This window comes from Nylanderia fulva, unplaced genomic scaffold (genome assembly GCF_048542155.1).
Source record: "Nylanderia fulva isolate GAGA-0341 unplaced genomic scaffold, ASM4854215v1 Scaffold1, whole genome shotgun sequence".
Classification (NCBI taxonomy): domain Eukaryota; kingdom Metazoa; phylum Arthropoda; class Insecta; order Hymenoptera; family Formicidae; genus Nylanderia; species Nylanderia fulva.
The window spans coordinates 5163391-5177370 of record NW_028189192.1 but is presented as its reverse complement, the minus strand read 5'-3'; the positions used below and the strand labels follow the sequence as shown (position 1 = coordinate 5177370).

Here is a 13980-nt window from a genome sequence, read left to right as displayed (position 1 = left end):
GTCAATGAGTTCTATAGTTTGTTGAAGCGAGCCTTCTCTGTACTATCCTATAGAAAATCGAGATTATAATGAAAAAGAGACAGATATATATTTTAGTCAATTTTTTAGTTGATCTCTCTTCCTCTCTTTCTTTCTCTTTATATTACTCACTCAATATTTCTCATGAAATATTTAGCAATAAAAATGATATGTTGATATGCAGCTTCCAGGAAATGTTGTGATTTTATTTATCAATTCAGATAATAAAATTGAAAATAAATATGATATCAATATATTTGGTTACAATACTATATATTGTTTGATAATACAGTCACACATATATCATGTATTCTTTTGTCTGAATTGTCATTCCTCACTGTCCAAGGTTTATATACTCCAATATATATTACAAAACTCACAATCAATGTAACAAATATATATAAGAGAATATTTCAATATATTCATAAGAATTAAAATTAATGAAAAAAGCAATACTTTTTTTATAAAATAGCAGTTTAGGCAAACTGTAAGATATAAGATCCAAACAATTAATATACTTTTAGATATTACGAGAAATTTTGATATATTAAATAATTACATAATATATTAAATAACTACAGTATTAACATTTTATTGAATTAATTACACATAAAATGGTACACAAGATGTGCTATACAAATCTGGATGCAATTGCTATTAGTTTGGTATAATCCGCTCCTTTGCTATGAGTTTTCTCCTTCATTTTTGTTCTGAGTATATGTGGGATGGGAACGTGTATTCTTGTGCCTAAAGGTGTTCCATTGTCATCGATGAGCACCAAATTGTTGCTGTCAAATTTGGGAACTTTAGGTGCCTGTGTCTGCTTTAATCCAACCAATATACCTTTTTTCTTCTCTCCTCTTATAGCGACTAAAATTCTATCTCCTGTAAGCAATTTACACCATCCATTCAAATAAATTTCTGTATAAAAAGTATTTCTCACAAGTATATTTTACTTTATTTTTCTGTCTTACCGATATAACCAACTCCAACTTTGTTATAGACATTTATGCATCGTGGTGGTCTACCCTCTGCCATTGCTTTCTTTCCTATCTCGCTGTTATCCACCACCCTCAATCGACTTAATTTCATTATCTGATTTGCAGGGGCTGACGTGGAAATTTCCCTGCTTATGATACTTAACATCGAAGAAGGTAACATTATATCGAAAGAGACTGAGATGCCTTTAAAAACGATCTGAAATACAATATAAATTGCATGATATAACCTTAAATCTAGTAAAAAAGAAATGTTTAATATCGCTACATATATAATGTCAAGTTCTATCAATTTTTTAATTACATTTAAAATCTTAAAAATAAAAGCCTCTAGTTCAGGAAATTCCAGAGACAGGATCAACAATTCCCAGTCGCCAGTCGAACACAGGTTCTTGTACAGAAGAAATGATAACACACCACAAGGGTGTTTACATAACCTTAATTCTGCTAGAATCTACAACAGAGAATTAGTGATTGTGACGATAGAAAACAGCATTTTGGACTTATGTATACGGATTTATATAAAGTACGTTTATTCATGAAAGGCCCGTCTTCTTTTTCTTGCTTTTGTATATCAAGTGCATCATGTTTAACTTCTTTTAGAGATATTATTGATTTTAAGATACATGTATATAACCATCAAGTGTATGTAAATGTGTGTAATGTTTTTATTGTTATTCTTTGAATAATAAAAAGTTGTAAGGCTGAAATAAAAAAATTTTATTTTTTTATAATCACAAACAGAATTTTATAACTTTTAAATTCTAACACTTCTTTATTTTATACTAACAAACTAAATTATATATACATATATATGTTTACACAAAATTATTTTGGTAGATTAATACATTTAGAGGATTTTAAAATGTAAGGGAAATTACACTCCTTAATTAATCTATTATGACATCTATGTAATTAAAATATATATTATAAGCCTGTTTATTTGAGTAAATCAGCATCCTAACACTCCTTTATTTTATACTAACAAACTAAATTATACATACATATATATGTTTACACAAAATTGTTATTTTGGTAGATTAATACATTTAGAGGATTGTAAAATGTAAGGGGAATTGCACTCCTTATTTAATCTATTATGACATCTATGTAATTAATATATATATTATAAGCCTGTTTATTTGAGTAAATCAGCATCCTAACACTCCTTTATCTTATACTAACAAACTAAATTATACATACATATATGTTTACACAAAATTATTTTGGTAGATTAATACATTTAGAGGATTGTAAAATGTAAGGGGAATTGCACTCCTTAATTAATCTATTATGACATCTATGTAATTAATATATATATTATAAGCCTGTTAATTTGAGTAAATCAGCATCTAATATGTCACTGAATTTATACTTCTTCGTAACTAGTACTACAAACTAAAGATTTTTTAGGCATTTCAATACCTCTTGCAAACTGAATGAAAAGTTGCTCTAAAGTTGCAGACAAAACAGCATAATCCTCAATGCAGCTATATCGTTGTTTAAGATCTTTCATTGTATCATACATTTTTTCCCACGTTGTGTCACAATCAGTCACATGATAGGCGAGAAGACCCTGCAAGATGGATGGAAAAAGAAAAAATTTAGAATTCGTTAATAAATTGTGGATATACTTTAAAACAGACTACAATCATTACCAAATTATCATCTCTAATGTCGCATGTTAGAGTAGATTCAATAATTATCTTAATATTTTTAACATCCTCGTCCGATCGGCCCGGATTTAATTTTATATGAATATCATAGCCAGCTCCAAATCGTTGCTTTAATTCCTGACTAGGACCAACACAGACTAATTCACCCTTCACCATAATAACTAGTCGATTGCAAAGTGCTTCACATTCTTCCATACTGTGGAACAAATTATAGTTTTAACACACATGTCGGATTGAACAAAAAAAATAAATATTTATTCAGAGGTAAACAGCGAATACTTATTTTACTTCAGGTATTTAAACAAGTCTAATAGATACCTGTGAGATGTAAGTATAATGGCTTGTCCTGCTGCTTGATATGCTTGTAAAGTATTCCACAGCGATCGTCTAGCTGCAGGATCAACACCAGTTGTAGGTTCATCCAGGAGAACAAGACTAGGATTACCGATTAGAGCCATTGCAATGTTTAAGCGTCTCTTGTTACCACCACTATAAGTACCACTTGGTTGCTTCATGCAAGCAGTTAAATCTGAAAAGATACATACGTTGTCATATACACTATTTTATGTAGAATATTTCTTAAAAAATTCTACATTATGGCACTTAACTCACTTAATCTATTAATCCATTTGTTAACTTCCAGTTCCACATCAGAGCTTGGTATGCCGCGAAGACGAGCGAACAATCGTAAATGGTCGAATACGTTCAAGGAAGGTATTAAGGCATCGGTTTGTGGACAGTATCCCATTTCAGAAAGATACTACAAAAAATAAATTTTAGCATTTTTAATGTTTCTGTATCTCTGCCATGGCCTTGTTAGATTGTGATGTCAAAGGCAAGAAAGTATACGCTAAAAATTCTTAAATGCTATTATTAAAAATATTTCGTAATGTCATCTAAGAATTTTTAGCATGTCTTTTATCGCCTCTGACGTCACAATTCCAACATGATCAGCGAGGAACCAGGAGCCTTAATAAACAATGTAGTACTAAAGAAATTAGAGTAAGTGTGAACTATTGTTACCTCCTTTCTGTTTGAATGGATTTCTGCTTGCCCTAAGTACATTATGCCACTGTTAGCCATTTCTTCTCCGGTTAGCATACGGAAAGTTGTACTCTTCCCGGCACCATTTACACCAAGCAATCCGAAACATTCTCGCGGTTTTACTCGAAAACTGATCTCTTTCACGGCCATTAACTTTCCATAATATTTGCTTAATTCGTAGACTAAAAAGAGGCTATTATCTTCGTTTAGTGGCGTTAATTCGAAACTATTAGCTGGATCTGTAGTATCCGTTTCATACTCTAGTGTCGTAGCGTTTGTATCTGTACATAAATTCAATTACATATGTAATATTACTCAAAATTTTTCGTACTTTGAAAAAAATATTCATAATTATATACATCTTACTTACTGTTAATTTTATTGATTTCTTGCGCTACTGCAAATTTCTCTTTCTTCACTTGAACGTCCATTTTTTCTAGTTTACATTTTAGTTTTGCACCAACCATCTTTGTAAGTAACTTCGAAAATATTTTGTTCTCGAGCATCATCAGTATAGCAAAATACAAAATTGGTGTTACAGATAAATATACTATACTTTCTCCGAAATTCACATCACCTTTAAAATTTTTAAAATAAGGTAGTGGTTCTTTGCAAACTCCATCTGCACAATCCATATCTGAAAAGAATAATGATGAAGTAAATTATAAGTTTTCTCTGTAACTAATAGAATAAGTTTAAATTATATTTTATATATAAATTGCACAATCTTACCACAACAAACATCACCAGGTATAAGACAAACTATATCCTGAAGACTATTTGGTAGACGACGACATCTTGCATTCTGTACAGCTATCATGAAAAAAGAAAACTCACCATGGAACAAACTTATATAAGGAATTAGACGAAAGATTACTTTCTGCATAATGTGTAGTGGTGGGTTCAGCCAAACGAAACTGTGTATTATTTCACGTAAGAGCAATTCTATTATAGCTGAAACATTTATAAATTCAATTATTTCTTGTATAATATTTATACTGTTGAATGTTTTAATAATTATTTAATTCAATATAAGATTTTTGATCATATACTTCCAAAAACAAATATTATATGCGAGAAGCTTACCAAGACCAATAGGTGCGATAGACAAAAGAGTTATTATTGTATTTCTCGATTTATTCATAAAACTAAATATGTAAACGAGAAGTAAAACATTAATGCCAAACAACATCAGAATTAATATCGTACATACTGCAAAAATATAAGTGAAAATATGTAAAAGAGATAAAAATATAATACTATAATTAAGATTTTTAATGTAATTAATATAGATTACTTACATATTTCTGTTTTATAATATAGTCGAAGATCAAGAATAATATCCATAATGTAGAATCCCAAGGTAATCAACAGTACGCACATTGTATATATTACAAAATCAAAAATGAACATTGTGCCCCAGTACGATAGCGATGAAACACCAGTCATACGTTGAAGTTGCTTAACTTTTGTAGATGTTTCCTGCAATGGATGCACTACGAACAACGCGACAGTGGAAAAGAAAAATGAACAAAATATTATAACGCGAAAGAGCGATTTCGGTGCTGGCGCTTCTAGTTTGGATGAATCTAATGTATTCGGCAATTGTTGTCTAGATATCTCAATCGAGTATTGATCACCAGCAAAAGCTTTGATAAAAGTATTACTCAACAAATTCATTATTAACGGCACACCGTGCAGTGCTGTGCCAGAATAAAAACCGTTAGCCGATATCGTGCTGTTTTCAGTGGCATTAAATTCGGCAGATACGATAAAGTGGTTACGGTATTCTGCGATATCCCGCAGAGAAACATTCAGAAGAGCTGTAAGAACCAAAATACTAATAAAACTATTGTTTAATATAATTTTACTGTAGTATTTGATACGAGATCGTTTATTTGATACACTTTACCATTTGTAACGCTAATGTCCGCTAGACGCTCTGCTTCACCAAATTTCTGAATTACATCTCCGTATTTTTGACCAATTATTTCATTGTCTGACGAATATATAACTTTCGGATATCTGTACATGCCGAGATTTAATGGAACAATATCTGTGGAATCGTTTGGTAAATTGTAACTTAAGGCCATGAAAAACACCAACAAAAAAGAAAGAACGATCTAAAAATATAAAACAATAAGATATTAATGATAGAAATTCTAGTTTCAATATATTGTGAAGAGAAATATTAATAATTTAATGCAGAGTATATTTGATATAAAGAAACTATTGAGGAAAGATACATACAATCATCAGTAAAGTACTTATATTTTTCTTTGTATATGTGAATTTCTTGGCAAATAGTGCCAGTATTGATTGCATACATAAAGCACTTCCTGTAAGTTTGCTTAATGGTGCTGTAAATAATTCATTAAGATGTCTTCCACTATCTTCTTTCTTCACAATTCTAGGACAAATAGTAAAGTATATGTAATTAACAATAAAATAATAATAATTTAAATTAAGTTTCAGAAAACATACTTTAAAAAAACTTGTTCCAAAGTACTTAAGGATACGCTTATTCCAGTAACTCCTAATTCTTTCTTTTGACTTTCTACTTTATCCAGTGATTGAGGCAGAGAATCAGTATATGGTACATTTAAAATGATTTTTTCAGTATCAATGCAAAGTTGTTGCGTCCTCGAATCAAATTTACTTATAACGTTTTCAGGAACGCACCAAGATTTTGTTGATAAGGTTACTTCTATATGACCATGACCTAAAATAGAATAAAAAGTTATGATTAGTAAAATACGATTTAATTAGGTGTCATATTTAAATATTAGTAAGTATATTTAAGTATTAGTAAGTTCAATATGATATCTTACCATACTGTTTTTTCAAGAACATTGGTGTACCATAACTTTTAAGGCGTCCTGAATGTATTATTGCGATTCTGTCACCAAGTATATCAGCCTCTTCCATATTATGTGTAGTGATCAATATTGTTTTCTCTCCTCTGAGTTTCTGTCGAACAATATTAATTATGCAAAATGTACAACATATTGTAACATATACACATATCTGAAGATATTATTTGAAAAATTTTAGATTAAATTTGTGCTTACTAATATTATATCCCATGTGTCTCGGCTAGTTTCAGGGTCCATTCCCGATGTCGGTTCATCCAGAATTATAATCTAAACGTAAATTTAGTTTTAAGAGATTAAAGTTATTACAGTGCGAATTTTATACTTATATCAAAACTTACGCTAGCATCACCAATGAGCGCCATTCCAAGGCACAATCTTCTTTGTTGACCACCAGATAATTTGCTTGGAAGAAAATCTTTCTTTTCAGAAAGCTTCAGCTTAGCAAGTAAAGCATGAACATCTTGCTTGACTTCCTTTCTGGTTCTGTTCTTAGCTTTCAACTGTCATAACATTAAAATTGGATATTAAAACGTAATATATATTTAACACAATTGCTTTTATTTCATGAAGGTTATTGTTATTCTTACCAAGCCAAAAAATTCTATCTGTTCAAATACAGTTAAATCAGGAAAAACCATGTTTTCTTGAGGACATAGGCCTAGATCCTTTCTAATACTGTGAAGATGTTTTCTTATATTTTTGCCGTTTATGATTACTTTTCCTTCCGTCTCACTCGTTACACCTATTCGAAAATAAATATGAGTTCTTTCATAAAATAACATTTTCAAGTTAAAAATTATTTTGTGATGCAATCTACCTGTTAATATAGACATAAGTGTGGTTTTGCCTGCTCCATTATGTCCAAGTAAAGCAGTAATTTGTCCTTTGTAAAAGTCCACAGAAATTCCTTTCAGTGCATGAACTTGCTAAAATGTAGTAATTTAGTATTAATTAAATGCATTACATAGAAATGTAATATTTATCTTTACATATATGCTTACAGATTTTCGTAACCAGCTTGTTGTATAAGATTTCTTAAGATTACGTATTTGGATTCCAGGTGTAAATGTACCACTTGATACTGGTTCAAAGTTTTCATTATCCTCTTTACTGCAATCAAACTCAACAATTTCTTCGTCGAAAAATATTTCATTCTTTTTGATACACTGTAAAATATGAAACCATATATAATTATGTCCCACATTTAATAATGCTTGTATTCTAATAATCTTTACATACAGGGTGTCCAGTAACTAACGGACCAATGATTAAGGACGGATTCTCTGGCCAATTTGGAGACGATTTTTCCTTAGCAAAAATGTTGAGAAGTCAATAATTTTCAAGTTATAAGCAATCGAAAAAAATGGGTTTTTTGAAAATTAAACGTTTTAAAGTTAAAAGTCTATCATAATTACATTCTTCAGTAAATTTCTGGTAGAGTTTACTATAATAAAATTTTAATTTGAGGCTTAGTTATAAAGATACATAATGACAAATATTGAAAAGTTGTAAAAAATAATGATCTTTTTCGACATTTTCGCTGAGAAAAAATCGTTCCAAAGAATCCATTTTGTAATCGTTGGTCCGTTAGTTACCGGATACCCTGTATATAAACCAATGCTGCCATGCAGTTACTGGATCAGAAAAGTGAGATAGAGACTACTTTTTGACTGAAAAAATCACAAAATGTGAGGTTTAGGTATATTAAAATATTAACTAAAATAGTAATCAAAAGCGATATTTTGTATGAAATTTTCAGATGAAGTAAAAGGCTATTAAACAAAAATAATACAGATCTATGTTTAGATGACCTAATATACAACACATTTTTTCATGACAAGATTTAAAAATTTATAATAAAATAAAAAGGGAGCTTAAATGATATAAATATATTTCCGGAGTTTTATTCAGTCAAATAAATACCTAGTGTGCATTTCACATTAAATATAATAAAATAAACAATATTTATATAAAATATTAACATACTATTAAAATAAATATATTTACCTTTAAAAATAAATAGAAACCAGAAATTAAATGAAGCCAAGGCTTATATTTGGAGGAATTTTGGTAACACGATAAAATAGTCATGGACAGCACCAACAGACACTCTGACAAACAATTGAATACTGAATAAATGTTGCAGAGTTCGAGCATAAACATTCTTTTGTTCAGTAATTGTTTTCTTCTTTGCGCGCGTTTTTGTTCCTAGTCTCTAACAGCATGTTAGAGTTTAAAATCGCGTTACTTGTCTAACATTCGATTTGCGATACAAAGTAATCAAGATACTAAGGTCTCACGTACATTAGAGAAAATATTATAAGAATATATTTCATAAATATTAAATATTAGAAATAGGAATCATTTTAATATGATAAAATCAAAATATATCTGATATACAAATAAAAAATCATATACAAAGAGCTAGTAAGTGTCCTTACTATAAATTTGCTAGCCTTTTATATGTGAATTTGTATCTATCAGTTTACTTCCGATTTTATTATTTTAAAATAGTCTGTGTTCCTAATATTTAATATTTACTCCTAATATTTTTTCCATAGTGTGCAGGAATTATCACAGCAGACCAGTATCTAGTGATCAAATGACAATTATTACCTATCAGTCAAGACAGTAAAAATATGAAGAGAAAAACTCTTATGTTTAACTCATGTCAATTTAAAATAAAATTATAGTAATTTATTTTGAATGATAGTAACTTCTTAGTTTACTAAAAAAAAAGTAACAAAAAGTAATTGAAGTAACTGGATGATAGCACTGTATAAACTTGCCTTCAAAAAATACAATGGATCCTTTCGAACTCCGTATTTACCAGGAAGTATGGCATTTATATAAATTGCAAGTGTAAAATGTATCGCAGCACCCAAAACTGAGAAGAGAAATATGAAGCCTGTACTTCCGACAATACCATATTCCTCATTCCCAGGAACAAAAATATTGTTCCAATGAATACCGATTACTAAAATAAAAGAAATTTTTTTATTTACAATATATATGTATAGTGTACAGTGTAATTTACTAAACCTTTTTTAATAAATTAATTATATAGCTAATAGATACAAATAAATGGAAGTTATTACATTTGCCTTCATGTGCATTTGTTTCTTGAAGAAATCTAAATAGCAGAATATTTGGAAAGATTATACCAAAATATGGTATAATTCCAAAAGCTTCAGCCTTCCACAAATGTTGGTGGAACGAAAATGCTGCCGTATATATGCATAGAGCAATTGTCACAAAACGTGCTGTAAAAGATATCATCAATTAATATATCTTAAAAAATGTTATTTATTTTACAAAAGATAGAAGAATAGTTATTTACGTTTTGAAAAGTAAGCTGCAATATGCATGCCAAATGTTATAAGATGACCAATGTGTGCAGTAAATACGAGCCAAAATATAAAAGCATTTCCATATTGCAAATAAGCTTCAACATTTTTAGAAAAAGTATTTTTAAATAATATGATTATTGGTACTGTATAAATAATGCTGAATAATATTCCTGTGATTAACCAGCTTAATAAATTGTAGGCCATTTTAACTCCATTCATTGCTATTAAAACCTGCATAAAACAGTAAGACAAATAATATCTCATAATAATTACACACATAAAAAATGAAATAACACTATGTAATAATTTTGTACTAACATTTACACCAATAAATTTCTCATTTAATGCATAGTTAGCTTCTATACAAAATGGGATTATAAAAGCTATAACTGCAAATGTACAAATTACTTCTCGTAGTATAATATTAGCAGTGTCTTTTCTGACATGTGGTGGATAAGGCATTCTTTGTATTGACATCTGAAAAATATATGTATATTAAAAAATGATAACATGCAATATTGTCACATATAGTATATAATCTAATGTCTGCATAAGCAGCATAAATATTTATGTGTTTACCAAAATATATTTTAATAATAAATTATTAATTTATAAAAATATTTATAATAAATTATTATTTTATAAAAATGTATTTATACATTTCGCTTTTAAGTTTTTAATTTATATATTGCTTCTTAATATTATTTATATACTTATTGCTCTTCTAAAATTTATACCTTTATATTCGACATAAAATTTGCTGCTACTTGATTTATGAGCGCTTTATCTACACACATCTGAACTTGTACAATTGGAATCATATCAAAGTACATTGTAGGTGATGTACTCATATGTTCACCTAATATCGTTTGGTATAAATCGTATGGAATCTTCCAAGAATGTCTAATTTTATATTTTATGGTACTTGTATTATATTGTTCAAAAACAATTGCTACAACAGGAAGATTCGAATTTTGCGCCTGAGAACGTATATAATCATCTGTCATTTCAGTCTCATTAGAGAATCCTGTTATATCTGTAAAGAAAGAAAGATCATTATTTTAATACTTTGTTAACTATTAAAAAAATCTTATTAAATAATCATATTTTTTTGAAGAATATAGCATTTTTTTAAGCAACACTTACTTTCTGACACAAGTCCAAGACAATGTCTCACAGACTTCATGATCTTATTTGTATGTGCATTTTTTGGCATATAATATACATTTAAATCATCAAGTTTTTCCATTAAATCTGCTTGTGTTTGTATAGGATAAAATGTGGTTTCATTTATTATAACTGGTGGGTTAGCACTAAAATCTCTCACGGCTTGTAATAATGCAACTAATCCAATAGGTATAAGAGCTTGTAAGAATATTATCATACGCCAATGTCTCTTGCGTACTATCAAGTCCTTGTATAGCAACAAGCCTAAAATTTTCAACCCACTGGCCATTTTTGTTTTAAATTTGAATTATAATATTTTCAACAAATTTTATTGGTAAACTGTAGTCTTAAATCTCCAATTAGTGTATATACTGCTTGTCATTGAAACTACACGAAGGCTTCTGAATAATTTATTAGAATTAATGCGTAATGTTGGCTTCAACTTTAAGTGTTATATAATAAATGAGTTATATATAACCTTGAAATGAAAATTATATTAAAATAGTAAAGCCTTCAATATAATTTAGCATATTTCTGTCAAAAGATTTTTTCTCTTTCTTCTTCAAATAGGAAGTAGTATCTTCTTGTGTTTTGTCATAGCAAATTTCACCTAAACAAGTAATTTACATACATTACACAATAGTAACATGTGCATAAAACATTTCATAATATTCAAGCCATAAATATTTTGCAATCTTAATATTGTAAATATAAAATGTTTGATAAAACTTAATTACATAATAAAAATATATACAGCACAAATAGATATTTTAAACCGTATAAGGTTGAATACAGAGTAATATTATATTGTATGACTATTAGAAATTGTCTAAAGAAAATGCGAATTTTCCAAAAATCTATTCTTCCAGATAAGGACAACAGGTTCTTTATTTGACATTACCTGACATATATTTAAGAAATTTCAAAATGTGTCGACATCGCATTTTAAGTGTATAATCAGATGCAATAATATGCAATTACTAGCTTTTCGGACCACGCTTCGCGCGGTTCTCAAAGCCTTCCTATCGGACCGCGCGAAGCGCGGTCCTCATGTAGCCTATATTAAATCCGTTTTAACACAAAAAATTAATTCCTTTTTTGTATTACCGCGAACTACTTCCACATTTGTTGTCCGACTTTCACGAAATTTATACTAAAATAAATATTTAAATTTTTTTGTGGATGACTATATGAATGCGTGGGTGGATGCGTATGTAGTATTGTAAAACTTAAAAAAAAAACACATAGTATAGTGATCCCCGAAAAATAGGCAAAATTTTGGTACCTATTTCGAGAAAATCGGTCTATAAATGTGTTGGTGCGTGGGTGGTTGCGTAAGTGTGTATGAATAGGGTGGTAAAAATAAGAGAAAACACATATTATCGATCCCCGAAAAATATTCAAAATTTTGGTACCAATTTCGAGAAAATCGGTTTATAAATTTGTTGATGCGTGGGTAGTTGCGTGGGTGAGTGAATAGAGTGTTAAAAATTTTTTTAAATCATATATTGACCATCTCCGACAAATTTACAAAATTTTAGTACAGATTTTGAAAAACTTTATGAATAAATGTGTGAATGCGTGGGTAGATGCGTGATTGGGATAAAACTTAAAAAATCACACAACAGCTTTCTATTAAAAATTTGCAACATTTTGGTACCAATTTCGTGAAAATCGGTCAATAAATGCGTATGCACATGGGTGCATGGATGCGTGGGTGGGTGCGTGGGCGGATGATAAAAATTTGTTAAAATCATATAGTAACCATCCCCGACAAAATTTGAGTACAAATTTCGAAAAAGTCTGTGAATGCGTGGGTGGGATAAAACTTAAAAAACCATACAGCAGCTTTCTTAGAAAAATTTGCAACATTTTTGTACCAATTTCGTGAAAATTGGTCCATATAAATGCGCATGCGCGTGGGTAAATGCGTGGGTGGAGGTGTAACACTTGAAAAAATCACATCGTCGCCATCTCCAAAAAATTTGCAACATTTTGGTACCAATTTAAAAAAAAAATCGGTTCATAAATATGCGATTGCGTGGGTGGAGGCGTAAACTTAAAAAAATAAAACAGCAGTTTTCTCACCCCACAGCAGCCACCCCCGACAAATTTGCAACATTTTGGTACCAGTTTCACGAAAATCGGTCCACAAATGCGGAAGTAGGTCGCGTACATACATACAGACAGACAGACGGTGCTTATATATATATATGCATATTTAAATCAATATCAAATTCGCACTTGGTGCGTAAAATAATCTTGAGATTCGCATAAACATATTTATTTCCTGATTGTGATACATTATCATTCGATATTGTTCAGAATATATAAAGAAAAAGAGGCTATATCGCTACATCGACATATTTTATATAAATATATAAAAAAGTGATAGCAAAATAATTTTAGACAGATTACTCACGTCAAAAAATATTGCATTATGTAATTAGAAATATATTCCGGAAACACATACAGCTGACACGACAAAGTTACTTGACTTAATAATGTAATATTTCATCTTCACATTCACAAACTCGATAAGATAACTGCATATTCCGAATTTTTTTACGTGAAATGTGAATCGTTTATTCACATATGTTAGAACACGATAACAATATATATTATTGATAACGGTATTTAACACGCGACAGCGTTCGACGTCAGCGTTAGACTGTGTCGGTTGACAATTGACTTTATGCGAGTCCGATAAAGTGACGCGTATAGAGGAGATACTACACTTCTTTTAGAGATATTATTGATTTTAAAATACATGTATATAACCATCAAGTGTATGTAAATGTATTTAATGTTTTTATGCTTTGAATAATAAAAAGTTGTAAGGCTGAAATAA

At 29.6% G+C, this 13980-nt stretch overlaps 2 protein-coding genes and 1 long non-coding RNA gene across 7 annotated transcripts; 1 reads left to right on the top strand and 2 right to left on the bottom strand.

Moving 5' to 3' along the window:
- Nucleotides 1–585: 585 nt before the first annotated feature.
- Nucleotides 586–1653, bottom strand: mRpL14 (mitochondrial ribosomal protein L14). The gene is made up of 4 exons (XM_029303049.2): nucleotides 1547–1653; nucleotides 1321–1470; nucleotides 993–1215; nucleotides 586–903 (listed from the first exon to the last, which is right to left on the bottom strand). Exons 3-4 carry the CDS (start codon nucleotides 1177–1179, stop codon nucleotides 650–652), a joined length of 441 nt encoding a protein of 146 aa, XP_029158882.1. The 5' UTR covers nucleotides 1180–1215; nucleotides 1321–1470; nucleotides 1547–1653; the 3' UTR covers nucleotides 586–649.
- On the top strand, nucleotides 595–6144 carry LOC114931107 (uncharacterized). Of its 2 annotated transcripts, none has more exons than XR_014924220.1 (4): nucleotides 595–1542; nucleotides 2986–3694; nucleotides 4487–5099; nucleotides 5212–6144. It is a non-coding gene; the product is annotated as an uncharacterized LOC114931107 (long non-coding RNA). The 2 variants fall into 2 exon arrangements; XR_003819602.2 differs by having other exon boundaries at nucleotides 600–1542; nucleotides 4487–4669.
- On the bottom strand, nucleotides 1932–13858 carry LOC114931105 (phospholipid-transporting ATPase ABCA3-like). 4 transcript variants are annotated; one of them, XM_085480479.1, is made up of 26 exons: nucleotides 13552–13858; nucleotides 11608–11739; nucleotides 11109–11530; nucleotides 10700–10998; nucleotides 10281–10439; nucleotides 9953–10193; nucleotides 9711–9875; nucleotides 9402–9589; nucleotides 7614–7778; nucleotides 7430–7538; nucleotides 7200–7354; nucleotides 6951–7112; nucleotides 6808–6879; nucleotides 6568–6706; nucleotides 6221–6458; nucleotides 5987–6146; nucleotides 5649–5859; nucleotides 5038–5559; nucleotides 4823–4948; nucleotides 4469–4690; nucleotides 4107–4373; nucleotides 3716–4017; nucleotides 3305–3452; nucleotides 3011–3221; nucleotides 2675–2888; nucleotides 1932–2592 (listed from the first exon to the last, which is right to left on the bottom strand). In XM_085480479.1, exons 3-26 carry the CDS (start codon nucleotides 11416–11418, stop codon nucleotides 2386–2388), a joined length of 4992 nt encoding a protein of 1663 aa, XP_085336605.1. In that variant the 5' UTR covers nucleotides 11419–11530; nucleotides 11608–11739; nucleotides 13552–13858; the 3' UTR covers nucleotides 1932–2385. The 4 variants fall into 4 exon arrangements, with proteins under 4 accessions (XP_085336605.1, XP_085336599.1, XP_085336597.1 ...); XM_085480473.1 differs by lacking the exon at nucleotides 13552–13858 and adding an exon at nucleotides 13218–13500 and having other exon boundaries at nucleotides 11109–11739; XM_085480471.1 differs by lacking the exon at nucleotides 13552–13858 and adding an exon at nucleotides 12031–12355 and having other exon boundaries at nucleotides 11109–11739.
- Nucleotides 13859–13980: the final 122 nt, after the last annotated feature.

Excerpts from the sequence above, each read along its gene's own strand:
- LOC114931105 (XM_085480479.1), bottom strand. The coding sequence starts at position 11,418 with ATGGCCAGTGGGTTGAAAATTTTAGGCTTGTTGCTATACAAGGACTTG. Across the intron at positions 6,147-6,220 it reads TTGGAACAAGTTTTTTTAAA|AATTGTGAAGAAAGAAGATA; the intron begins GTATGTTTTCTG and ends TATTTGTCCTAG. Across the intron at positions 2,593-2,674 it reads ACATTAGAGATGATAATTTG|GGTCTTCTCGCCTATCATGT; the intron begins GTAATGATTGTA and ends TCCATCTTGCAG.
- mRpL14 (XM_029303049.2), bottom strand. The coding sequence starts at position 1,179 with ATGTTACCTTCTTCGATGTTAAGTATCATAAGCAGGGAAATTTCCACG. Across the intron at positions 904-992 it reads AGTTGGAGTTGGTTATATCG|GAGATAGAATTTTAGTCGCT; the intron begins GTAAGACAGAAA and ends AATTGCTTACAG.